The 24,384-nt window shown below is 59.9% G+C and overlaps 3 protein-coding genes across 3 annotated transcripts; 1 reads left to right on the top strand and 2 right to left on the bottom strand.

The window, feature by feature from the left end:
- Nucleotides 1-7,067: 7,067 nt before the first annotated feature.
- On the top strand, nucleotides 7,068-7,741 carry DUSP18 (dual specificity phosphatase 18). The gene is given in 4 exon segments (XM_074843957.1): nucleotides 7,068-7,136; nucleotides 7,178-7,452; nucleotides 7,454-7,506; nucleotides 7,509-7,741. Coding segments are annotated over 4 exon segments (630 nt in total).
- Nucleotides 7,742-13,027: 5,286 nt separating this feature from the next.
- On the bottom strand, nucleotides 13,028-17,897 carry SLC35E4 (solute carrier family 35 member E4). Its single transcript, XM_074844302.1, has 2 exons — nucleotides 16,438-17,897; nucleotides 13,028-14,934 (listed from the first exon to the last, which is right to left on the bottom strand). Exons 1-2 carry the CDS (start codon nucleotides 17,048-17,050, stop codon nucleotides 14,507-14,509), a joined length of 1,041 nt encoding a protein of 346 aa, XP_074700403.1. The 5' UTR covers nucleotides 17,051-17,897; the 3' UTR covers nucleotides 13,028-14,506.
- Nucleotides 17,898-18,172: 275 nt separating this feature from the next.
- TCN2 (transcobalamin 2) lies at nucleotides 18,173-21,789 on the bottom strand. Its single transcript, XM_074844301.1, has 10 exons — nucleotides 21,234-21,789; nucleotides 20,333-20,519; nucleotides 20,148-20,228; nucleotides 19,911-20,053; nucleotides 19,658-19,819; nucleotides 19,397-19,572; nucleotides 19,003-19,177; nucleotides 18,696-18,888; nucleotides 18,377-18,498; nucleotides 18,173-18,287 (listed from the first exon to the last, which is right to left on the bottom strand). The coding sequence occupies exons 1-10, from the start codon at nucleotides 21,286-21,288 to the stop codon at nucleotides 18,226-18,228; spliced, it is 1,356 nt and encodes a 451-aa protein (XP_074700402.1). The 5' UTR covers nucleotides 21,289-21,789; the 3' UTR covers nucleotides 18,173-18,225.
- Between the last annotated feature and the right edge of the window lie 2,595 nt (nucleotides 21,790-24,384).

Below are 24,384 nucleotides of genomic sequence, written 5' to 3'. Positions count from 1 at the left end.
TTCATAATCCTGAATGGCACCTGCCCTATGGCTCTGCCTTCAGCTGCTCCCCTGGCGAAGGTGCAGGCAGCCAGTACCATCCCCCTCTGCTCCAAGCACTGCCTGTTGCAAGTGTTGAGTGTTGTGCTGACACAGCTCCACATTCCTTCCAGCTCTAGCTGAAAACACAGAGCTCACCAGTCTGTGCCACGGTGAACGGTCCTCTCCCATTCAAAAAATAAGAGGTACCCCTCGGGGCTCCCTACAGTGGAGTGCTGGAACTGGGGAGTCTTTCCTGATCAAACCACCATTGCCTCCACCTCTGCTCTACCTGAACAGAGAAACCACTGAGTCCCTACAGAATGGAGTCTGCTGAGGAGACAGGTGTAGTGGGGTTACTGTAAGCTCTCAGCAAACTGACTTTTAAGAGGGAGAAGACAGGAGGGCTGGAGGTGCTGAGCTGGCTTTTCAGAGCAAGAAGCCTGAGAGCACCAGCCTGGGAGCTGGATGGCAGAAGCATGGGTGAAGAGGGACACTGGCTCAGCCAGCAGCACCCTCTGCAGTCAGCTGTGCGCGGCGATAAGACCAGCTGTCTGAGAGGAAAATCTTCCTGGGGGTGTTGGGGGCACTGAGATCAGAACAACTGATTTTGATTGGCATCTGCCTGCTGAGTCTGCAGCAAGTCACAGCCTCCAGTCTCCCAGGCAAATGTCAGCTGCTTCCTTGCTCTGCCGAGCAGGAACACGTGTGGGCTTGGCCCACCCAGGACTGGATCAGCACGAGCACCCAGCCTCTGCAGAGCCAGGTCCAGGAACCAGCTAATGCCCACAGCCCACCATGGCAAGGGCTACGGCTCCAGCAGCTCCACTGGTTTCAAGGCCATGGGGCTGAGGAGGTGTGTGAGGCGAGGGCAGACAGGGCCAAGCACACCCCGTGCCTTCTCTTCACCCCGGGGATGGCTGCCTCGTGCAAGAGCCGACTCCTGCCACTGGGACGCTGGGATCAAGGACAGCATGGAGCTGGTGGAGTGGAGAAGTGACAACTGGTGTCTGGCTTCTCCCAGCACGGGGAGGATGGGGAGGTGCTCGGAAGGGCTGAGCCCTGGCCCTGTAAGCTCTGCACAGAGGAGCACTGTTAGAGCCCCACAGCCCCTCTGCTTCCACAGCAAGAGGGGAGGGACATCCCCTGCTCCCCGCAGGATGCTGCCGCATACCAGGCACCGCACCGAGGGTGAGTGCCCTTTGGGAGATGGATGGATGAAGCTGTTACTGTAGCAACGGGGATGAACTGCTCCTGGGCTGACGGCACAGCGGAGCCCAGCTGAAACCGCCCCGGTGTCGATGCTGAAGAGGAGGTTGATGGAGGGTGGACAAAGCTGAGGGCTCTGAAATCAGAAAATGGGGAGACAACAAATGAGCAATCATTCACTGCTGCTTGTAACGCAAGAACTGGGGGCACACGGTGAATTTCGCTGGATTGTAGACTTACAACAAACTAAAGGGACTGGTTTTTCACATTGCATTATTAAACACTGAGCCTCACTGTCCTGGGATGCTGCGGAGGCCAGACACGTACAGGAGAGTCCAAAGGCCACGGAGGGCTGGTGTGCTGCAGCCCAGACTGCTGAGAGCTGGAATAGATGGTCTGCAGGAGCCCAGGGTGCACTTTTGGCTGGATAGCACATTTCACAGCTGAGAGAGCTCCAGGCAATACTCAGACAATAGCTGAAGTGTTGCGTGGTAACACACGAATGTCTGGACCAAATCCAGAAGCTCTCAGTTCATTTTAAACCAGTCCTTTTCTCACAGCATCTTCCCACAAGGAAAACCCCAGGGAGTGGCCAGCACAGGTCACCCCTGGGTAACAACCTCGAGGCTCCTATCTAAAACTGTACTGCGTTACTTGCTTGTTGGCATTTTCTGGCTTTCCACCTCAACATATCTCTTCTTGGGATTCAGCGCTACTCAAGCCAGCTGATGTAGGTAGACACCAGTCTGTCACTGCTGCCAGCATGACCAAAGGCATTTACTCTCTGTCCTGCCCAGCAACTGTCACAGTGAACAACAGATCCACATTTTCCTGGACAAACGCAGCAGGCAAAAGCTGCAGATTCAGGGATTCTAGGCAGTTAACTCTGCTGGTAATTTCTTTTTCCAGGTGGATGTCATCACTAAGGTCTGGTGCAGGATCCAGATGGCAGCATGGTGGAGGCAGGCTGTCCATGAGTGAGGTCAAGAAGGAAGGATCTGTGCATGGAGAGGACAGTATGCAGGGCATACACACAGGTGTAAGAAGGAAATACAACAAGAAGATGCCTTAAATACTCAGGAAAAACAAGACTTTATAGATCTGTGGTTTGAAGCCAATTCAGGTGCCAAACCCTGATTCAGTGTCTCTAGAGCCTTTCAGCACCTGGATCATGTCCTATGAAGCACCCTCGAGATAGTTTGAGAAGATGCCTTCAGCTAGCTGCAAGCCCTTGTAAGGCAAAACTATTGCAGGTGGCCTATTATTGCCGAGATGTCCCAAAGATGGAAAGCACAGCCCCTGAAGTCAGGCTGGCCAGGCACCTTCCAATCTAAGATTTTTAGTTATCTTCATGTGTAACGTTGCCAGGTGTCTGAGTCTGGCTGAATAATTAGAAACGCTCTAGGGAAGAAGAAATAAAAAGATTTCACTGTTTTCAAGAGCCAGAGGTTAGCGAAAAGTTTGTTGTTTCTTTAAAAAAATAGTCTTACAGTAAACTGAAAAGCAGTGTTTCATCATCAAGGCCTGATGCCTCCAGATTTTTGAGCACTAGAGTGTAACTTGCCAGGTGTGCTGTCCTGATGTCTGAGGTATGCCTTTCGTATTAGTCATGAAAATTCTCTTTAGAAATCCCAACTGAGCTTGACAGCTTGAAGGTACTGACCATTTTTTAATCCAGTGAAGAAAAAACTGAGTGAGGATGTGACAGCAATCTTCCAACATCCAATTATTCCCTCAAGGCCGTGGGGAAACATAAAAAATTATTAGCTTCATTTCAAGCAAAAAAGGTTTATGTTATAAAAACCCCCACGCTACAATGCTGGCTGAAAAACCAGGCCACCTCGAGAAACTGTAGCATCTCCTTTACTGCCAGATTTTTAAAAACAAGTTAGATGAACATTTTTCAAGGATAGTCAAAATATACTTAATGCTACAGCACCGCAGGGACCAGAGTGGATGATGTAAATCTCTCCAGCTCTGCGCTCCCACAATGAGCTGTATCCCGTCCTACTGGGAGGGACTCAATGGTTACTCTGAGTTTCTCTGGTTTGGGAAAAGGAAAGTTGATCACAGAATAACAGAATCGTCTAGGTTGGAAAAGACCTTGAAGCTCCTCCAGTCTAACCATGAACCTCACACTGACAGTTCCCAACTCCACCAGATCCCTCAGCGCTGGGTCAACCCGACTCTTCAACCCCTCCAGGGATGGGGACTCCCCCCCTGCCCTGGGCAGCCCAATCCAACGTCTGACAACCCCTTCTGTAAAAAAATGCTTCCTAATATCTAGTCTAAACCTTCCCTGGCACAATTTGAGGCCATTCCCTCTTGTCCTATCGCTTGTTCCTTGGGTCAAGAGACTCATCCCCCCTCTCTGCACCCTCCTTTCAGGGAGTTGTAGAGGGCCATGAGGTCTCCCCTCAGCCTCCTCTTCTCCAGACTAACCCCCCCCAGTTCCCTCAGCCGCTCCCCGTACAACATGTGCTCCAGACCCTGCACCAGTTCTGGGTTTTGAGACATCAACCCCAAGCCCAGTCATCTACTGCATTCCAGAGAGGACAGATCAGTTCTACTTGCCTACAACCACCTTCTCCATCTGCTGCTGACTCTTACCCACTTCTTCAGTGCCTTGAGGAACTCTCCTTCAATACCCCATTCCTTGTTCTTTTTTCTCCTAAGCTTCTTAAGTCACCAATCCTTTTTCCCCAACAACAGATTCATTTACCCTCCCTGAACCTCTGATACCATTTCTGGAAATCCAGCTAGCCATGAAATATGTTTTTTGAATCGTCTCTGACGGCACAAGCCAAGAAAAAACTCTCTCCCTGTCACATCACTTTTCTGTTGCCTGAAAACAAACCAGTCCTTCAAAGAGGTGTTTTACTCCTGCAGCTGCCACACTGCTCCCTGAATTGTCCCCAGCCCATGGCCCTCTAGCACAGCAGCCCTGTCAATTTAAAAGGTAAATGGACAGCAACATGAGACAGAGTGAGGGATCGTGCCGGTTTATTGCTGTACCAGGATCAAGCATGAGCTTTCTAAAAGGACAAACAGAAAATTCGAGTAGATTGGCAAGGCACAGGCCGGAGCAGTGGGACAGCCTGCAGGAGGAGCTCTCTAGACGTGTCTCTTGGTCCTTTCTTCCTCAGGAGCAGCTGCATGTTCCAAGGGCGTCCCTTCACTCGCAGACAAACCACCAGCGGAAGGGGTGGACAACTTCCCACTTCTGCGACTGAACACTTCCAGTGATTTTTCAAACCTTTCAGAGGCCTTCTTCCTCCACGCCATCTTTCTCTCCTGCTCTTTCAAAAACTGCTGCTTTAAATGTTTGTAGAAACCTTCAGTCTTCTTCTTGGCCTCTTCAAAGTGTTTTACCTTTACAAAAACAAACATAAGACCTTAGAGCCACTATCCTAACCATGAAATAAAGAATTCCAAAGTGATGCTTGTCTTTGGGAAGAGAGACATCCTGCCACATCCCTCAAGGTGACCTCCAAGTAAAAAAGCTCCAAAATTCATAAGTAACACTCTAAACATTGGTCTGAAAAAGATTACTCAAATCATCCTGTCTCCTTGACTACAATTCTTTTTATACTACTGTAAGAAGCGGGACTGGAGGACAGTAATTACACTCTTGTGCATTCTTGCATCTCAGACCCAACCCATCACACCAATAACAAAAAGCCCACATTATAAAACCAACCGATGACAATGTGGTCATCTGGTTTGAGTGGGCTCTCACCAGGAATTTACTGGACCAGCTACTAAGCTCCATGTCACCCACGCACCACAGGTGTGGCACAGGCTTCCACGCTTGCAGGCATGCAGTCTCTCCAGCCGTAGAGGGTTTCCATCTCCCTGGGTCACCTGATTGTGAACAGAAACCTGTCCGTGCCTGCGGCACAAGCCCAGGGCACACCTGCACCAGGCGTCACAGCACAGCTTGGGGCTTGGTTGTAGGCTAGAGCTAATTCACTCATAGCAGCTGCACTGCCCCGAGCTCTTGAAACTCGCACATCACAGACATCTACAGGCCCGGAGGATCTCCTCAGCACACAGATACCTAGAGGTTACTGTCAGTCCACTGAGTTAAGGGATTAGGGAACAGCAAACTGAGGAGAAGATGCCTCAACTCTGCCTCGCAAGGCTGTCACCACCACAACAGCAGAAAGCAACCTTCAGCTGGGACGTGTTAGGGTTGTCTCTAGTTAGGGTTGTCTCTATGTCTCAAGTACAGATTTTAATGAGAGATGCTGGTAATTGAGACCACCAGACATTAATTCCTCTGTTAAACTTTCTGTTTTAAACAAACCTCACCTGAGAAGTGAAGCCAGGTAATTTTTTGTTCCCTGTTCTCACTAGTAACTGCTATGGGGATGCACAGTTTACTGCTGTGAGGCAGGTGGACTCACACACAAAGCCAGGCCCTGGGCAGAGCCCTACAGTTCTGCCAGAAACAGTCAAGAGGGTGGACACTGCAGCCCCATGTTATAAAACTTTGATTTAAACTGACAAACTGAAATCATGATGCTTGGGTTTTCTGACCAAAGCAGGAAGGCAAAGTTCATTGGGATATATGCAGTAAGGTGAGGGGCGAGGATTCAGGTGGTGCTGGCTGGGTACTAAGGACAAAAAACCTGCTGCCCAGGAGCAGAGAGGTGAGCTGAGGGGAGCTACTCAGTGCGTGAAGGTTCAGGTATGTCTAATGACACCCTAAATCCCAATTCTGAACTTACAGACTCAACCCGGCATCCCGCACATTCCTGCAGGAGAGACTCTTGCCTGCTATTGCTAATGGACCTGTTACTGCTGGACTCAAAGTGAGAAGCACTAAAGGGGAGATTGGGCTGATAAATGCTGCAAAACCTTTGCCTAGTCCCCACGGTCTCACGTCAGCACTTCACCCATTTCTAATAATTTACCCTTGGTCTCCCTAGGTATTGTAGGAACAACATCTAAGTCACGTTCAGTCCATGGCCAACGATGCCTGTAGCTTATCTTTCCAAAACACAGTTGATTTGGAGACAGGATACGGCATCTGTGTCCTGGGGTCAGGATGGAGGTGCAACCATTCACATCGAAGGCAGCCTAAGAACCAGTAGCTGCCCCCTCTGACCATTTGCTTCCTGCTCCCCTGGAGAGCCCTGGCACCTACATCCTGGTCCTGCTGAAGACCTAAGTGCTGAAGGCTGAAGCCATGGTTTAAGGACTCTGAGGAACTGAGACCTGAGCATTCGCACAAAATGTTCCTCCAGCCTCGAGTCACCTGTGGGTCTCGCTGCCAACCTCTTCAGAAGAGGGGGATCTCCCTCTGCTTTTCCAAGAAACATCCACCAGCAGCCAAATGCAGAACGAACCCTCCCCTTGTGCCGGAGGGGACCATGAACCCCATCCCGGGGGGCAGTGCTGGCAAGGCCTGGAGGGGTGAGGGGAAGTGGGGGCCATCACCTTCTTCTCCAGGAGCAGCAGGGCATGGCAACTGGGGCGGCGGGTGGAACTGGGCAGGGAGCTGTCGAGCAAAGGGCTGTCCTGGTCGAGGTCCAAGTCTGCAGAGCTGCTGCGGGTGAGAGGGGGCTTCATGTCACACAGAGCAGGATGCTGGGCAGGGCTGATCCATACCCCGCTGACCTGTTCCCACAGCCCCAGCCCGTGTAAGAGCTCCCACAGCCCCAGGACAGTGTGTGGGGTCCCCCAGCCGGTGTGAGGACCCCCCAAACCCGTACCAGGGCCCACTGAGCTGCCGGCTCTGGGGTGGCGGGAAGAAGGTGAGGCGAGGCCACGCACTGCCCTGCTCCTCCATGGCCCCGCGGCCACCTGCCACTGTGCGCACGGTAGCGGTTGCCATGGGGGGCACGGCCACTCCTCGACCCCCCAGGGTTGCTGGGCAGTGGGGCCTGGCAGGCCAGGACATGGTGGGGGACAGGGCTGGGTGTATTTATACATGTGTTTCTAGACACAGCCAGCACACCCCAATGGTGGCGGCTCTGGGAGCCCTCCTGGCCTTGCCCCGGCACCCCGGATCACCTCCAACCTCTACCTCGGTGATGTGGTGGCCACAAACAGCCACCTCCTGCTCTTCACCCGCTGCATCAGCACCATCATCAACATCTCCCTGGAGGTGGTGAACACCCTCTGTCCCAACATTGGGTACCTGCGTGTCCCTGTGATGGACACCCCCACCACCCACATCTCCAGCTGTTTTGGCTCCATGGCATCTAAGATCCACGGGTGGGGACACGCGGGGTCGGACGCTGCTGCCCTGCGCTCCTGGGGTGAGCAGGTCCCCACCATCTGCTTGGCCGATCTCCAGAAGAACAACTCCACATCCCTGGCGGGTGCCCACGCCTGGATTGAGTCCTGCCATCCCATCGTACAGCCCAACAATGGCTTCTGGCAGCAGCTCATCTACTACGAGTACAAACTCTTCAGCATCAACAGGCTCCGAAAGATCAGCTCTCCGTTGGGGATGACACCCGATGTTTATGAAAATGAACTAAGAGTAATGCTGCTGCTCTGAGCACAAAAGAGCTGCTGCAACCTCTTGGCAAGAAACCAAGGGAAAGCCAACAGCAATTCTTCCAGATCCACACCAGACCCTGAAAATAAGCTCTTCTCATCTAAGGGGGTTGGAGCATGAAGTCTCTGCTGCTGAAAGTACAAGGGATTTGTGATACAATCAGTGAGTAGTGGGGGTTACTATAAATAAAATCAACACAGTTTAAGCTATGCAGTTAGTTTTCACACATCATTTGTATCGGCATCCTGACAGTAACTCTGAAACCATCACGTGTTTAGAGAGTGTTGTTTTAGTCCAGCACAAACTGTGCTTATAACACAGGACAGAAACTAGCTGTGAGTCAGGATATTTGGAGCGTTACCAACATTTGTTTTTCCTAACTGGGATGTAACTTTGGGTTTTGAGACAGCAACCCTAAGTCCAGTCATCTACTGCATTCCAGAGAGGACAGGAACAGCACAGACTCCAGCATACCCAGTTGGGAGATATCCTGCTTTCCACTATCTGACCCTTTCTCTTCCCCCACCCGATTGCTCCAACCCTTTTTCAGGGGGTGCCTTGGCCTCCCTTGGGAGATCCATGGTTATCTGGGGGAGCTGCTCACTGCTCGGAAAGAAAGTGGTGGGCTGGGAAGTCAAGATGGGAGTAATAAGAGGAAGCCTGCTGTCAGTCTGAGTCATTGAGGCGAGGTCATCGTGTTGTTATAAACTAGAAGCTTGATCTAGGCACACTCTGGTGTCTCTCCGCAGAAAAACATGTATTAATTCTGTTTTTTTCACAGCGTGAAGTTTTCAGCTCCAGCAGCTCTGTCTTGAGTGGCAATAACAGACCTGTTTCGGGTGGGAGAAGGGAGCCCCCCAGGCTGGCATGTGTGTGTGAGGGGTCCTACAGCCCACGAGACAGCATGAGGGGGTCCTACAGGCCCAGTTGATGGGAGGGGTTGTAACAAGGTGGGTGTTGGTCTCTTTTCCCAGGTAACAACGGATAGAATGAGAGGAAACAGCCTCAAGTTGCACCAGAGGAGGTTTAGATTGGATATTAGGAAATATTTCTTCACCAAAAGGGTTGTCAAGCATTGGAACAGGCTGCCCCAGGAAGAAGTGGTTGAGTCACCATCCCTGGAGGTATTTAAGAGACGTGGACTTGGCGCTTAGGGACATGGTTTAGTGGTGGACTTGGCATTAGTTCTACTCAATGATTTTAAGGGTCTTTTCCAACCTAAATAATTCTGTAATTCTATGAGTGTATATTGTATCACCAGCACTTTGGGAGTGCTCCTCCACACCCGCAAAGAACAACCTGGCAAACTAGCTCTCTGCAGGTCTTAGAGCAGGTCAGCTGATGGCTGTGGTGGGTGACAAAGAGCCTGCCCTTCCTTGGACTCTATTATTTTTCTCCCAAGGCACCTTCAAGAAGCAGAGCAAAGACCCGACTCCTCATGGACATGTAAGAAGTTCCTCCTGGAAACCAGAAAGTTAAAGGGACAGAACAAGCTGGTTGGGTGCACGGGTACCACAGAGAGCACCGGAGAGATGCCAGACCTCTCGAGGAGCCCTGTGTGCTGTGCCACCACCTGGGGCCTTCGTGCTTCCCAGACTGGATCTCTGACTGGACAAGGGTGCAGTTGGTGTCTGTAGCGTCATCCCCACCCCTCTCTACTCCAGCTTTGCAGTTGAACACCAGGCTTTCCCCACGGAGAACAACCGTGCCGTGAGCCCTAGCAGGTCCTGCAGATGTCTGGTTCTTGTGTGCTGGCCGTCGAGGGCACTACTGGCACCTGCTGTCCAAGGTGGGGGAGAACAGGGCTTTGTATCTGGAGGTGGGATCCCAACTGCCTGGCAAGTCCATGGCAGTGAGGTAGGCCCAAGGCCAAGCTGGGAGGTTGGGTGGGAGGCCAGACCCAGCTCAGCAGGGTACAGAGCCAAGCACGGGCATGGCTGCAGTGTAGCATCAAGGGTGAGCATCTCAGTTTGAACGCAGCTCTCGAGAACTGGGAGAAGAGGCGGTGGTGATGCTGCTGCCAGCTCTTTCCTGAACACCTCTTCCTTCACAGCCATCAGAACCCGGGTGAGACGCCTGCACCGGGCGCCCAACCCGCTGAACCAAGCTCTTGTGCTGGCTTAGGCTGCCACTAAGGCTCCATCTGTGTTTCACAAGAGCCTCTGAAGTTTTTATATAGTGGTCTTATGTTATGCATGCAGTAATTAGCACACTATTATAACTGCCTTAAACTTTTGTATCTTAGACCCCTGCTTTATTATATAAAGTTATGTTATAAAACCAAAGTATATTACTTTAAAAACGTCTTTAGGCTCATGTGATTTCATCTTTTGGAAACTCAGCTACCATCAGTCAACAGCCTTCTCAGGACAGAGCAGCGAGCCCGTGCCATAGAGAGAGAGCAATAAAGCCACCAGTAAAGCCAGCCTGCCCCAAAATGGTTAAGAGCAAATTCTGGAGGGGTTTTTTTGGGTGCTGAAGCAGAGAATGTGGGGCTGGAAGGGAGTCTGAAGGGTCATCCTCTCCATCTCCTGGCCTCCAACTGGGCTTGGGCTGCTTGGAGCATCCTCAGATATTGCTCGCCACTGCTGGACGTGTGCCGGGCTGTCCTGCCAGGGAGAATGCATTTTTCTTAAATGCCTACCCCAAAAAAGACTTTGCCATAATTCCAGCTCCAGAGCCAGCATGGTCCCTGACCCCGTTTGAGGACTGTGATGAGGTAGGTTTAAGACCACAGCCCGGCGTACGAGGGAAGAAGATCATTTACTGGCGTAGGCTTCCCGGCTTAGCAAGTGTTTGTCCCTGCTGCCTCCCAGCTGCGGATCCCGCATCCCTCTGTGCTAATGCAGTGAAGCCTCCCGACATCCCCGAGGACAGCAGTTAATCCCCTGTCCTGAAACACAGAAAATTTCCACCGTGTGCTCCCAAGCACCTGGCTGGTGTGCAGTAAAGCCACCCTGGATCTCCTCTCCCCGTGGAGACACCCTGCTCCCTGCCAAGGGCAGCGGCTCACAGCTCAGTCCCCAGCACGCTCCATCGCCGCCTCAAAGGAAGATTTCAGCAGCGGTTTAACAGCAGATCAGAAGAAACAACACTATCCCACCAGATACGCATTTATTTCTCCCACCTTAGACCTTCCTGCTTCACCTGGAGCTCCTTGGCAGCCACCACTTCCAGCGTGGTGGGACCAAGTACACGGAGGTGCCACCCATTCTTGCTGCACTGCTCACTGGCTTCAGAGCTGTCACCCCTCCTTGCAGCTCCCGTCCCCCCTGTGCATTTCAGGATAAGGAGAGCAGAAACCCGGCGGCAGCACCCATGTGGGAGGATCAGGCAGCATGTGCTGGGTGCCTGCTATGTGATTAACGCTGGGCAGTGGCATCCCAGGGGTTAACGAGCCCCAGCATGGGGGTGCCCCAGCCTGCCTGCAGTTGGGGGTTATTTAAAAAGAGGTGAAAACCCAGAGAATGCTTGACAGGGGCTGTGGAGAGATGCATGGGCAAGGAAACACCCCCACATTTGGGGGCACAAGAGCTGCAGAGGCTTCAGAGGTGGACTCATGGCCCTTAGGCCAGGGTGATAATCCACCTCAGTACCCTCACCACACCGAAACCGGGCCCGGGGAGCCAGGGCTGGCGAGGGGAACTGACCCCAGCAGGGGCCGGGAAGCTGCCGCCTGCCAGGAGGCCAAGGCATGGGGCCACACACGCCCATGCAAGGGTTGTCCCCATCCTTCACCGCTCCTGCTGGGGCTCATCCCACCCTCTGCTCTCCAGAAAGGTGTCTGCCTCGGAGCAGAGGCGTCCCGAGCTGCGAAGCAGCCGGGGCTGGGATGCTTTTCCCTCGTCCAGCTTAGCCGGAGCAGTGCTGGACCCAACCCATGGGCAGCTGCCGCTGTGCCCGTGGGAAACCCGATCCTTCCCGCGGCCAGAGCAGAGGAATGGCCGGAGCGGAGGGATGCCACCGGGCTGAGATCATGGCCTGAAATACCCGGAGAGAGGGCCACCGCTCCAGGGCAGCCTGCCCACCGCTGCCAGGCCCTTCATGGGCAGCAGCAAAGTCCCCAGCCTCAGCCCAAATGCTGCCCGTGGGCCCCCCCGTGCCCAGCCTGGCTGCAGCCACCAGCCCCCACAGGGACAACAGGCAGCAGCATGGCACAGGGCCAGCCCCACAGTGCACGAAAACTGGGGTGGACAAGGCAAAGCCACAGATGCAGGCAGGATCCGGGTAGAGCCCAGTGCCAGCACATGAGTCAGGGGGCTGGGACGGGCGGGTGTTCCCCGGGGAAGGGCTCTTGGACCCAGCGATGTGTCAGGCGGGCTGGATCGCAGGTCCCACTCCTCCAGTCCCCTGGCAGGGGACAGCATGGGTGGGAAGTCCCGGGAACACCCAGGAGGGGATTTTCCCCCAGCCCCATCCCTGGGGCCACAGCAGGACTTGCCTTTTGAAAGGAAGTGGAAAATCAAAACAACTTTCAACCGTCCCATTATGGAAAAGCCTCTGAAATGTGAGCCCAGAAAGCAAACAGGCTTGTGCCCTGCTGCGCTCTTGGCCAGAGCAGGGGCTGTTTACTGATAACTCGGGGCCCTTTGAGTCCTTCGTGGGATGGGCAGCGCTCCAGCTGCGGCCCTGGGGCACCCCAGCAAAGGTGGCAGTGGCAGCGGGCACCCCGGCACACCACAGTGGCCCGGCGAGCTGCCCTGCCCTCACCGCCCGCGGGGGAAGGAGCCGTCCCTGGGATGCTTCTGGCAATGGCCTCAAAACTCGTCACCCCTACGAGTGGAAGAAAATGGCTGTTTGGGAAAGAGGGCGGGAGCAAGCGGGGAGTTTCCAGGGGGAGAGGGTTGTGCTTGCAGGGTGACATGAGTCACAGGGCTGGCAAAGGACCGGACGGGTGACACCAGGGGACAGGATGCTCCCCAGCACCACACTGCCCCGGGGCAGGGCGAAGCCACGCTGCGGGCGGAGGATGCCAGCTCCCAGCAGGACTGGCCCTTCTCTGGACACGTGCGGCTGGTGACTCCTCTCCTGTCACCGCGTCTCTTCCGTGTCCTGCACAAGTGTCCCAGTGCCAGCCCTGGGGCTGCTAAACCGTGGCTGTCCCTCCACTGGGACATGGAGATGCTGACCACAGTGGGCATGGTGGGCCCAGCCTCCACCAGGGAGCTGGGGCTTCCCAAGGCGTTGCTGTGCCTCAGTTTCCCATCCCTGCACCACCTGGTTCCTCCCTTCCTGCCACGATGCCATCATGCGCTTCGGGTGGGAGATCGCCCCGGGAGCCGAGGGTGGACTACGACAAAAATAGAGCTTTATTTTGGGACAAGTGCAATCAGAGCTGGGTCCTTCAGCCCGGGCACAGAGATGGTGAGCACAGCAGCAGCCCCCGTGGACGCCGCGTGCCGTGGTGCCGGTGCACCCGTCGGGGCGTGCCCGCATGTGTGTGCCAGCGTTGGTGCCCGGGTGAGCGTGTGCCGCAGGCCAGCACCGTCCCGGAGCGATGGCGGGGGGGTCTGAGCTGTCCCTGTCCCCTTTGCTGGGCTCTCGACATCTCTGCGACGGAGCTCCAGGGACGGGCAGGCAGCCCTGCCTGCACCTGCCTGCTCCAGCCGTGGCAAGCTGGGAGGAATGGGGCTGGAGCCGGAGCCGTGGTGGCCAGGAGGGCATGGTGGGGACAACGACAACACCAGCAGCACCACCGGGGATCCCTGTGGGACCGGCATGACACGGTGGGGTTGGGGACAGGAGAGGGGACACTCACCTGCCCCATCCCTGGACGTCTTGTTCAGCCCCGAGAACTGTGCGTACACACAGCCCCGAGTTTACTCCAGCCAGCAGAGCTCAGTAGTGACGCACACGCACGTACACACACGCACACGTGCACTCACACGCACGTACGTACGTACACACACACACCCCGGGCACACAGAGCTGCACACGCGTGGAGGTGCGTTTGCACGCGCAGAATCTGCGCACACGTGCAGGCGGGGGCTGTGCGCGCCAACACACCTGGGCACACCTGCACGTAACGCTCTGCCCACGTGCGTGGGATCCTGCACACACAGAGCCTGTGCGCACCAGCACCCCTGTGCACACGTGTAAGGCTCCGCACACACACACAGCAACACACTTGCACACATGGAACCTGCGCACGCCGGCACACGAGTGCCCACACGCACGCTGAGCCGCACACGCAGGCTCCTACATACAGTCTATACCAACGCACGCGTGCCCACACGTGCGAGACCTGTTTGCACACGCAGAGCCTTCACACACCGACACACATGCCCCCGTGCACACGTAGCCACACGCAGAGAGTCGCTCACACTTGCAGAGCCCGTGCACACCCAGACGTGCCCACGTGCACACGGAACTGTGCGCATAGACCCGCTTGCCCATGCGGAGCCGTGCACACCGAGACACACATGTGCACACACTTCTCTGCACACAAGACACGCACACACACACGTGCAGAGCTGGGCACACAACACGTGTGCACACCAGCACATCCACGCGCACGGTGCCGTGCACACGCGTGCAGGCGGAGCTGTGCGAACCAGCACACGGACACACACAACTGTGCACACCAGAAAACACACGTGTGCGCAGAGCCGGGCACACCCACACACCTCTGTGCACAGTACCACGCACCTCAGCACCCCCGTGTGCACCCAGCGCCGTGCACACCGGCCCCGCCGTGCCCCCGCAGAGCCCACACCCCGCGGCCTATCCAACTTCCCGCCCGCTCCCGCCCCGGCAGGGGGGTCCCTATTCCTGGTGGGGGGGTTCCCGGCCCGGCCGTGCCGCCCAGCGTGCAGCGATGAGGTCCGGCTGGTGGTACATGAACATCCCGGCCAGCGTTAGCCCGATGCCCAGGTAGCTGAGCCCGCTCAGGTGGCTGCCAAAGAGGAGGCGGGAGAGCAGCAGGTTGCCCACCACGGTGACGTTGCCCAGGACGTGGACGGTGAGGGCGGAGGTGAGGGAGAGGACGCAGAAGGTGGCCAGGTTGTAGAGGACAGAGCTCAGGCAGCTGAGCAGGACGCAGGCCCAGAGGGTGCTGTCGTAGCGCAGGACGCCCTCCCAGGAGGGACCCACCTCCAGCGCCACGGCCGCCCCGAAGAGCAGGCAGAAACTGGGCAGGGAGGTCAGGCAGAGCAGGGAGAGGGCGTCCAGCCGGTCCTCCTGCAGCAGCAGACCTGGGGGGGGGGATGGGGACAGTCAGCAGGACCCCCGCACCGTCCCAGCGGGGACACACAGCACCCACGGGGACACCCCTCGACACAAGCGCCTGCTCGGTGCCCAAGCTGTTAAGAAACCCCAGACATCACTGAGAAGGGAAAATGGGGGAGGGGAAGCCCCTTCCGTGGGACTGGGGGTGCCCTGGTTTCGGGGTGTCCCAGTTTGGGGGTCCAGGGCACCACAGGGGAGCGTTGAACAGGTGGTTTCCCCACCCCATTTTGGAGAAAATGTGGCTTCCATCCCCCACCCCCCATCCTCTCTTTTTCAGCTGATTTTGCAGCCAGCAGCAACATTTCTGGGCATGTGGCCTGTCCCTTCTGTGTCCCTGTGTCCCCCCGAGTCATCTGGGGACAGCGGGCACAGCCGGGCCAGCTGCCACACACAGGGGGGCACGTGCTGTGTTCCTGGGGGGACGGAGCAGCCCCCAGCCTCCCTGGGGCCACTCTCTGTATCCCACGGGTGACAAGGGGACCAGGGTGGGTGATGGGTGACGACATCCCTCGGGTGGCCACAGCACCCCTGGTACAGCTGCCGGCTGTGCCCCTGGGGATGGCACAGGGTGTGTGGCTGGAGCTTGGCCCCACACCAGAGCCCGTCCCCCGCGCGGTGCCAGCCTGAGTCACCAGCTCCGGAGGAAACGCTCCCTTCCCGCCCAAAAAACACCCCAGCCGGCTCCGCTCCGCCGCCTGCCAAGGACATCGCGGCCCGGGGGACACGCCAGCTGCCAGAGTCCCCAGGCATGGGGACGGTGCTGCTCAGCACAGGGACTCGCAGGGCACCCGGCAGCCTGCAGCACTGGCGGGGGGAGCCCACAGGGATGGGGACGGGGTGTCTAAGGCACTGCCACCCCCCCATGGCGCCAGGACGTGGGACAGTGTCACTGGGAGCCAACAGCGCCCATGGGTCACCACAGGGACACCAGCGTGTTTGCTCGTCACAACAAACGGGGGTCACGTCACCTCAGGGCCCAGAGCGTGGCACAGCCTGAGGGGGGGCAGCCGGGGGGATAAGGGTGGCACTAGGGTGGTACCAGTGACAGGGTGGGCAAGGGGTGGCACTGGGGTGGCACAGGGTGGGGAGGGGTTGGTGTGGAGGCTGGGGGGACACTGGGGTGATACCAGGTGATAGCAGGGATGGGGAGGCAATGGGTGGCCCTGGAATTGGGGTGGCACTGGGGCTAAAGGCGTGGCACTGGGGTGGCACCAGGGCCAAGGGGGGCAGCGGGTGACACTGGGACTGGGACGGAGGGGTTGGCACTGGGGCCGGGATGGCACTGGGGACCAGAGTGCCACGAGGGTCGGGGTGGCAGTGGAGCAGCACCGGTGCCAGCGCGAGCAGGGAGTGTCACCAGCACCGGGGCGGCACTGAGGTGACACCAGCCCCTCCTGCGCCGCAGGGGCCGTGCCAGGGGAGGGAGGGCGGGCGGGCGCGCAGGATGGGGACAGGCAGGTGGCACTTACTCTGCTGTATGGACTTGAGGGCGCGGAGGACGGTGGCGGCCAGGAGGAAGCCGCAGCCGGGCTGGTGGAAGCGGAGCCCGCCGGCAACGCTGCAGGCGGCCCCGGCACAGACGGGCCCCATGGCGACGTACTGCAGCGGGTGGTGCCGCCGGCCCCCCAGCAGCCCCGACAGCAGCAGGGTGACCAGCGGGGTGGTGGTGGCCACCGCCTGTGCCACGTCCAGCTGCACGTAGCTCAAGCCCAGGTTGCCCAATGCCACGCTGGTGCTGAAGGTGAGGCTGAGCAGGTAGATCCTGGCGCGGGGCCGGGGGGCCGGCGGCGACGGTCCCCGCACCCAGCCCAGCGGGTAGCCCACGGCCACCCCCGACAGCATGTGGAGGGACGACAGCAGCAGCGGGTAGCGGAAACCGTGGGTGGCAAAGATCCATTTGTTGAGGCCGGCCATGGTGGTGCCGGTGCCCAGCCAGGCCAGGACGGTGAGGGTCAGGGGCAGCGACGGCCCCGGGGGCGGCCGACCCCCTTCTGCCTGCCCCGGGTCAGGTTTCCAGGGCCGGAGGGTCCCCTCGCCGGCCGTCATCGCCGCTTCATCGCCCCGCCGGGACCGCAGGCACATGGGCACCGGCTCCGCTCTCCCCCGCTGCCACTCGCCGCTCTGCCCCGTCCTCCCGCGTCGTGCCGAAAGCCGCCGGCCCTGGGAGTCGGTGGCGGTGGTGACGGCGGTGACGGCGGTAGCGGGTCCCCAGCTCCTGCCGGCAGCGGCGGTGGCGTCACCCGCTCCGGGGGTGGTGGCAGGGCTCAGCCTCGGGGTGCTGGTGCCATGTGCGAGGGAGGCAGCGCCGGTGGCCGGGAGCGAGCGGAAAGTTTGGTGATGGCGGGGAGCGGAGGGAGGGAGGCTCCTCCCCGCGGGGCCGCCGCCGCGTCACAGCCGCCCGTGCGGGTGTGTGGGGGTACGGGGGTGCGGGGGGGTGCGGGGGTGCGTGCGGGGCGCACGCCCGGGGATGCCGCCCGGTGCGGCGGGGCCTGCTGGGAACCGGTGGCCCTGCATCGCCGCCGCCGGAGCGACTCGGCCGGCGGTAGCCGCAGCACGGGCGGCCTCCATGGCGACGGCAGCGGGGGGACTGCGTCAGAGCCCCCGGCTGACTCACGCCGCGCAGGGGTGCAGGCGCCATCGCTCCCCACCGCCCGCCCGCCAGCATCGCCCACCCTGGCGTTGGCACCCTGACCCCAAACCACGGCGGCAACCCCCGCCCCAGACGCCGCCTCCCCCGGCTGCCTTCACTGCCGCTGCCTACGGGTGTTTTCTGGGCTTGGATTAAACCCCGGGCGGGGATCATGCAGGTTTGGGACACACTGAGTAGGTCACCCTTGAGCTGCGTGTGGCACTGGGGCCACCGCAGTCCCCGGGTACGTGCGGGCTCAGTGGGGAGGGCCGGGGGTCCCCCCCAGAGGTTTTACAGAGGGGAATAGCCCTGGCTGGCAGCTTACTGGGGACGAGCAGCGCTGGTTTAGACTCCCCAAATATGCTGCTTTGGGCACCCCAAAACCAACTGCTGCCAGCAGCTGCCTGGCCCATCCCCGGGTGGGGGCTGGGACCGGATTTGCTGCTGGTCTGGGTGTTGCCATCCCACTGTGCCCATAGCACACAGGGTATCGCGTGCGCCCCCCGTTCCTCCTCCCCGTGTGGATTTGGGGTGCTGGCACGCGGGGCGCAGGGAAAGCAGGAGGCAGGGAGGCGGCAGGTCCTGCGCCCAAGGCGGGCGTTTCATTGCCATCACCCCCCCTCGCCCTCTACCACTCGCTCAGGCGCAGGATGAGGGTCTCCCCGTCGTGAGGTCTGTAGTCAGCGATACCTGTGGAGGGAGGGACAGCGGCCCCAGGTGGGAGAGAGGCCGTGGGGGCCCCCCTGCTGCCTCCCCCAGGACCCCCACCCATCACTCACCCATCTGCAGGCTGGTGTTGGGGGCAGTGAGGAGCTGCCAGTAGTTCCGCTTCTGCTGCCGGGCCTCCAGCCCCAGCACCCTGCTCAGAAAGGGGCCCTGGGGGGTGTCCTGGGTGTCAAACCTGGCAGGTGGGAGCAGGGGGGTGGTGAGGGTCCAGCCCCGGCACTGCCAGCGGTGGGGCAGATCTGCTGCCAAGGGAGCCAGGCGCTGGGGACTGGGGTGAGCCCGTGGCATGGGTGCAGGGCACATGGCCACCCCGGGTGTGACACCCAGGGACCCCAGAGGGTCCCCCCCACCCTGGCACGTGAGTCCACATACGTGAAGTCATGGGGTTCCTGCGCAGCAGCCGCCCTGAGCACATCCAGGAGGGAGGCGCCAGCAGACACAGGCACTGGCCGGTCATAGAGCCGGCGCTGGGGACACAATGGCTCGGGGCACTCCACCACCAGCCGCACCGTCACGTTCCCTGGCGTCTCGGGCAGCGGCTCAGGGCTGACGGGCATCAGCGTGTCTGTGAGAAGGAAACCACCACGGCACTGACGGACACCAAGCCACCACCACGGTGACGTGTGCGCCAACACCATGTCAGCACCCCACCACATCCCTGCGCCACCCCGGCTCCTACCCAGCTCCTCCCGGCAGCGCATGGAGGCGATGTCCAGGTAAGAGCGGCCGTGCAGCACCGGCAGCACCTGGGCCATGGTCGCGGCGGTGGCGAAGGCGTCCAGGTTCTCCAGCAGCGCAGCCATGGCCCGGCCATACGCCGGCTGCGTCCGGCATGTGTCGGTGGCGATGAAGACCTGGGAAGCAGGAGGAAGGAAGGTGGTAGAACAGCGGGTCAGGTCCCTGCCTGCCCAGCCCCTGCCCCGGGGTGGGTGCTTGTGCCCAGGCACCCACATCTGCACCCGCACCCATGTTTGCACCCACACCCACGCTCCTGCTTGTACCCACTGTGAACCCACACACCTGCGCCCACCCACACCCCACCCCAGAGACACCCCCCCACACGTGACACCCACCTGCATGGCCCACGGGGTGCTGTAGACATTGCCGAAGAAGCCATCCTGGCCCTGCGCCTCGACCATCCTCCTCTTCGCCGCACGCGTGGCTGCCCCCAGCTCCGCCGCCAGCCTGGCCCCCACCAGCCGTTCCCGCTGCAGGCAGGCGAAGGCCAGCGCTGCCACCGCCTCCGTGTCTGCAGGAGGGACACGGTGTCACCCCACGCTGCCACACACTCCCCCTGGGGTGCCACCGCCCCGCCCGTCCTCGGGGACCCTTACCCACAGCGCTGCCGCCGGCATGCCCAAACCTGCCGTGGTGTTCAGCCACCAGGAGCCGGCGGATCACCTCCTCCCGCACCCGCTTGCGGTGGACACACAGCGCCAGCACGCCCAGACTGTACTGGTAGTAACTGGTGAGGGGGTGGCCATGCCGCCGGGAGCCTAGGGATGAGGTGGCGTGTCACCGGGGCGAGCCGTTGGCCCGGCGGCTGGACGGGTGCTCGCCACAGTTGCCCCGTGGGGATGCCCTCACCTGCCCAGTCCTCCTCCAGGTAATACTTCAGCCACGTCACCAGTGAGCGCTGGGGCCCAGGCTCTAGTGGGGGACAAGTGGCCCGTAGCCCCAGCAGGTACAGAGCCAGCCGCCCCGTCTCTGGCCACTCCGCCTCGGCACTCCTGCAAAGCGCCGCGTCAGCGCCCGCACCACTCTGGGGGGGCTGTCACCCCACCGGCGGAGGGGACCCGTTGTCCCTGTGGGACACCCACGTACGTGCTGTGCTGGGTGGCCGCAGCGTCCCTCTGGGGATGGCTGTGGGGTGCGGCGTGGGGCCGGCTGGCTGCTTGCAGGCTCCTGTGGGGACACGGTGTCAGCGGGCCACCGGGGCGGTGTGGGGGACAGGGAACGGCCCCCAGAGACACGTGGGGGGACCCGGGGTGTCCCCCCCTGGGACCTACCGGCCGTAGCGGCACTGGAAGGCGTCCTGCAGCCGCGCCAGGTACCACTCCTCCCCGCGCAGGTCGTGGTCGCCGGCCAGGCGAAGGGCCAGGTAGACACTGGGGTCGGGGTCCCGCGCTGGGTCCGCCGCCAGCCCCAGCAGCCGGGCGCTCAGCGCCCGCACCGCTGCCGCCTCCCCCGGGGCTTCTACCCACCACGGCCCCGGGGAGAGGGAGCGGAGGGTGACGGGGGGCAGGAGGGGGCTGAGTCCACCCCAAGCACCAGCCCTGCAGCATCTGCAGCCCCCCGGCACCAGTTGCACATGGTGATGGAGACCCAGCACCCCAACCCTGCTGTGCACCCCATGCCCTCTGAGTCCCTCCCTCGAGTCACAAAACCTCAAGTCTCCCCCCCCAAAATGAGGAAGAAACCAAATAAGACATGTGACATGAAGTGGGAGCGTGGGGAGCCCAAGGCCTGGGCACAGCCACCCTCCCGCTGTGCCCGTGGGGCTGGCAGGGTGCTGGGGTGGCACCCCTGTCCCCAGGGACCCTGCAGGACCTTGCAGGGGGGGGCTGCAGGTGCAGGAGTGGGGCAGGTTGGCTCTGGGCAGGGGAAGGGGGCACAGGAATATGGCTTAACACTGGTGGGTGCTGGGGAGAGCTGAGCCCTGGAAAACTCATCACCAGAGGAGTTTCACGAGGCCAACATCCTCCCCGGGGCCAGGGCACGGGGCTGGAGTACGGGATGGTGTCCGTTCCCCCCAGACCCGCTCCTCGGGGACCCCTCAGCCACCACAGCCAGCTCGGGGACCTGCTCCAGGCACCGTCCCGCACGGGCGAGACCCCCAACTCCAGTGAGGTCCCCCAGCGGGCCACGGGGGTCTGGGGGCTGCAGGCGGTGGCCGGCTGCCGTACTCACCGCAGAGCTGGGCAGGCAGGACCGCAGCCTGCAGCAGGACGAGGAGCAGCCACATGCCGGAGCGGGGCGGTGGGTGCTGCAGCACAGCACGGCACGGCACGGCACGGCACGGCTGGCAGCCCGGCAGAGACAGGCAGAGCCCGGCCGAGCCGAGCCAGGACACCGCCGGGGACACACCGCCGGGGACGGGAAGGTGTCACAAGAGGCTGTTTCCGCACACCGGGGCCAAGTCAGCAGAAACGGGAAAGGACTTTGGAGGCGAAGCAAAGGGAAGCGGGGCCACCCCGCGCCGGGGCAGAGATAAGGTGCTCATTTCCACTCTTCCCTCCCGGCTCCCTGACCCGGCGCGAACCGCACAAGCACCGGTCGCCCTGCCCTCTGCGCCGTGGCTGGGGCAGCGAGACCCAAACTGCTGGCATTTGGGTCAAAATCCCTGGTCACATTTAGCCCCCAGAAAATAACAAGAGGGGATGAAACCCACGGAAATCCTGCGGCCTCCTTTGAAAGCAGTGACTCCGCTACTCACCCAGAGCTGGGTTTTTATTGAAAATGGGGATTAATCAGCTCAGCTTGGCAGACAAGGGGTGGATATGGGGGTGCTGAACCCTAAAAGGCAAATCCCTGCAGCCAAGAGGAGGATGGTCCTGGGGCACTGCTGGGGCTCAGGTCTCTGTCTGCTGGGGGACACCCAGGCTTGGAAGAGGGTGACGGGTCTCCCGCCCCCCAGAAAACCCCTGCAGCTGGCAGGGGCTGAGGACGGGGCTCCCGGCCCCCCCCACCCCCCTGGGACACAGCGAGGACCCTCACAGGGCACATCTCGGCCAGGGCGCACCCATGGGCGTACCACCAGCGATGCTGGGCAGGGAGGTGACCCATCCCCTCCTGTTACTGATTTGTTATTGATTAGAATTAATTTTGTTTAATAGGAACATAGAATTATAGGAGATATTCAGTAGAAATCATATGCTGCATTTGCACATTATACAGGAACCGAGGCTACTACGAACTCCCCTGTACAGCCCTGTACCGAGGCTGAAGGAATTGGACAGAATCACCTAGTAGGAACATTTAGAACTATAGATAACAGGCTTGAGATTCAAGATAATTTGGATATATCGTTTACTTATAAGGTATTTTATAACCTAAAAGAATGCAGAGAGATGTCAGTCTCCAGATTAATGGGAAAATGGAGAAATCGACTGAAGCAACATGTAAGTTTAAGCCAAGAAGCAGGGTCCTCAGGCAAGAGGTAATTCTGGCAGGGGGACAGCGCGACCACCGACTCATTGACCACCGACCCACATTACACCCCAGACCCATTTCCAGGTGCTTCTGGACTCTACTGCGCAGAATCGGAAATAGGAGGGGAGTATGATAATGATTTCCAGGAATTGTTATGTTTATGCATGAATACTTAATGAATATCACAGAATCACAGAACCATCTCGGTTGGAAAAGACCTTGAAGATCCTCCAGTCCAACCATTGACCTCACACTGACTGTTCACAACTCCACCAGATCCCTCAGCGCTGGGTCAACCCGACTCTTCAACCCCTCCAGGGATGGGGACTCCCCCCCTGCCCTGGGCAGCCCATTCCAACGCCCAACAACCCCTTCTGCAAAGAAATACTTCCTAAGAGCCAGTCTGACCCTGCCCTGGCGCAGCTTGAGGCCATTCCCTCCTGTCCTGGCGCTGGTTCCTTGGCTCAAGAGACTCACCCCCCCTCTCTGCACCCTCCTTTCAGGCAGTTGCAGAGGGCCATGAGGTCTCCCCTCAGCCTCCTCTTCTCCAGACTAAACCCCCCCAGTTCCCTCAGCCGCTCCCCATCAGACCTGTGCTCCAGACCCTGCACCAGCTCCGTTGCCCTTCTCTGGACACACTCGAGTCATTCAATGGCCTTTTTGGAGTGAGGGGCCCAAAACTGAACCCAGTCATCGAGGTGCAGCCTCACCAGTGCTGAGTACAGGGGTCAGATCCCTTCCCTGTCCCTGCTGGCCACGCTAGTGCTGATACAAGCCACGAATATGTATGAATATGTTCTATATAAGATGTATGATTTTGGAGCTTGGTGTGCGTTGTTGGTGAAAACATTCACCCACGCACCCGGCCGCAATAAAGAAGTGTCTGCTCATCTGCATCAAATTGGCGTTGATAAGTTTTATTCCGAGTTTTCGGTAACACTCCTGCCGCCACTCTCGAGGGCGCTGGGGACGGATGAGGGATGCCAGAGGACACGTGGCACCGCTCAGCTCCCAGAGGCATGATGGGGTGGATGAAGCACCCAGGGAGGGCAGCGCACCTCACCCTGCCAGCTGCGACCCCGCAGGGGGTCCCAGTCCCAGCCAGGGGCAAACAAGGAGCTCCAGCGACCCACCACGGGTCAGGTCCAAGTTCACATTACCCGCAGTCCCATGTGGTGTCAGGCAAACTCCCATCCCACCCTTGGGATCAGGCTGGAAACTAACAGACCTGAGGGCTCGCTAGTGCCGTCACCACAGGGCCGGGGTCCCCGGCAGGTTGGGGCTGACAAACCCCTTCATGGGCCTCAGCCCCCCCCGGGAGATGCCCTGGACCCCGGAGACTCGCCGTGCAGGGACACGGGGTCCGGCTGCCTCCAAGACGGGGGAAACGCAGGGGAGAAAGGATGGGGTGTGGGTCGGTCAGGAGCCGCCACAGCTCGGGCTGAGGGAGGCCGAGAGAACCGGGCCTTCCCCCCAGGAGCCGCCCGCACTCGTCCCACAGCGGCTGCCAGGCCCTGCAGGACGGGGACCACGGGGGATGGTGCCCTGGCCCATCTGGGGGAGAACCACGGGAATCCCGGGCCCTGGGCAGCACCAGCGAGGGCCCCGCCAGCCCTCTGTCCCTGTGGGGACCGGGGATCCCGCGGGGAGCGGCAGTGCGGGACCCCCGGGCGGCCCCGGCCCCACCAGGCCCCGGCAGGCCCCTGCCTCGCTGCATCCCAGCATGCCCCGCGCCGCCCCGCAATATCCCAGCGTGCCCCGCACCGAAGGACCCCTGCCCCCCCCACTAGGCCGCGCGGGCTGTCCGCGGCGCGCCTGACCGAGCTCGGCCCCGCCGCCTGCCCGCCCCGCCCCGCCGCCTGCCCGCGCTGCCCGCGCTGCCCGCCCGGTCCCCATGGCCGCTGCGGGG

This window comes from Strix aluco, chromosome 18 (assembly GCF_031877795.1).
Source record: "Strix aluco isolate bStrAlu1 chromosome 18, bStrAlu1.hap1, whole genome shotgun sequence".
NCBI lineage: Eukaryota > Metazoa > Chordata > Aves > Strigiformes > Strigidae > Strix > Strix aluco.
This window is presented reverse-complemented; position numbering and strand designations above follow the sequence as displayed.

Bases quoted from the DNA above. Each gene is read 5' to 3' on its own strand.
- SLC35E4 (XM_074844302.1), bottom strand. From the start codon at position 17,050: ATGTGCCTGCGGTCCCGGCGGGGCGATGAAGCGGCGATGACGGCCGGC. The intron at 14,935-16,437 runs GTAAGTGCCACC...CCCCCCCCCCAG, and splicing joins CCTCAAGTCCATACAGCAGA to GTCTGCTGCTGCAGGAGGAC.
- TCN2 (XM_074844301.1), bottom strand. From the start codon at position 21,288: ATGTGGCTGCTCCTCGTCCTGCTGCAGGCTGCGGTCCTGCCTGCCCAG. The intron at 20,520-21,233 runs GTGAGTACGGCA...CGTGGTGGGTAG, and splicing joins CCTGCCTGCCCAGCTCTGCG to AAGCCCCGGGGGAGGCGGCA. The intron at 18,288-18,376 runs GTGAGTGATGGG...CTCCCTCCACAG, and splicing joins CAACACCAGCCTGCAGATGG to GTATCGCTGACTACAGACCT.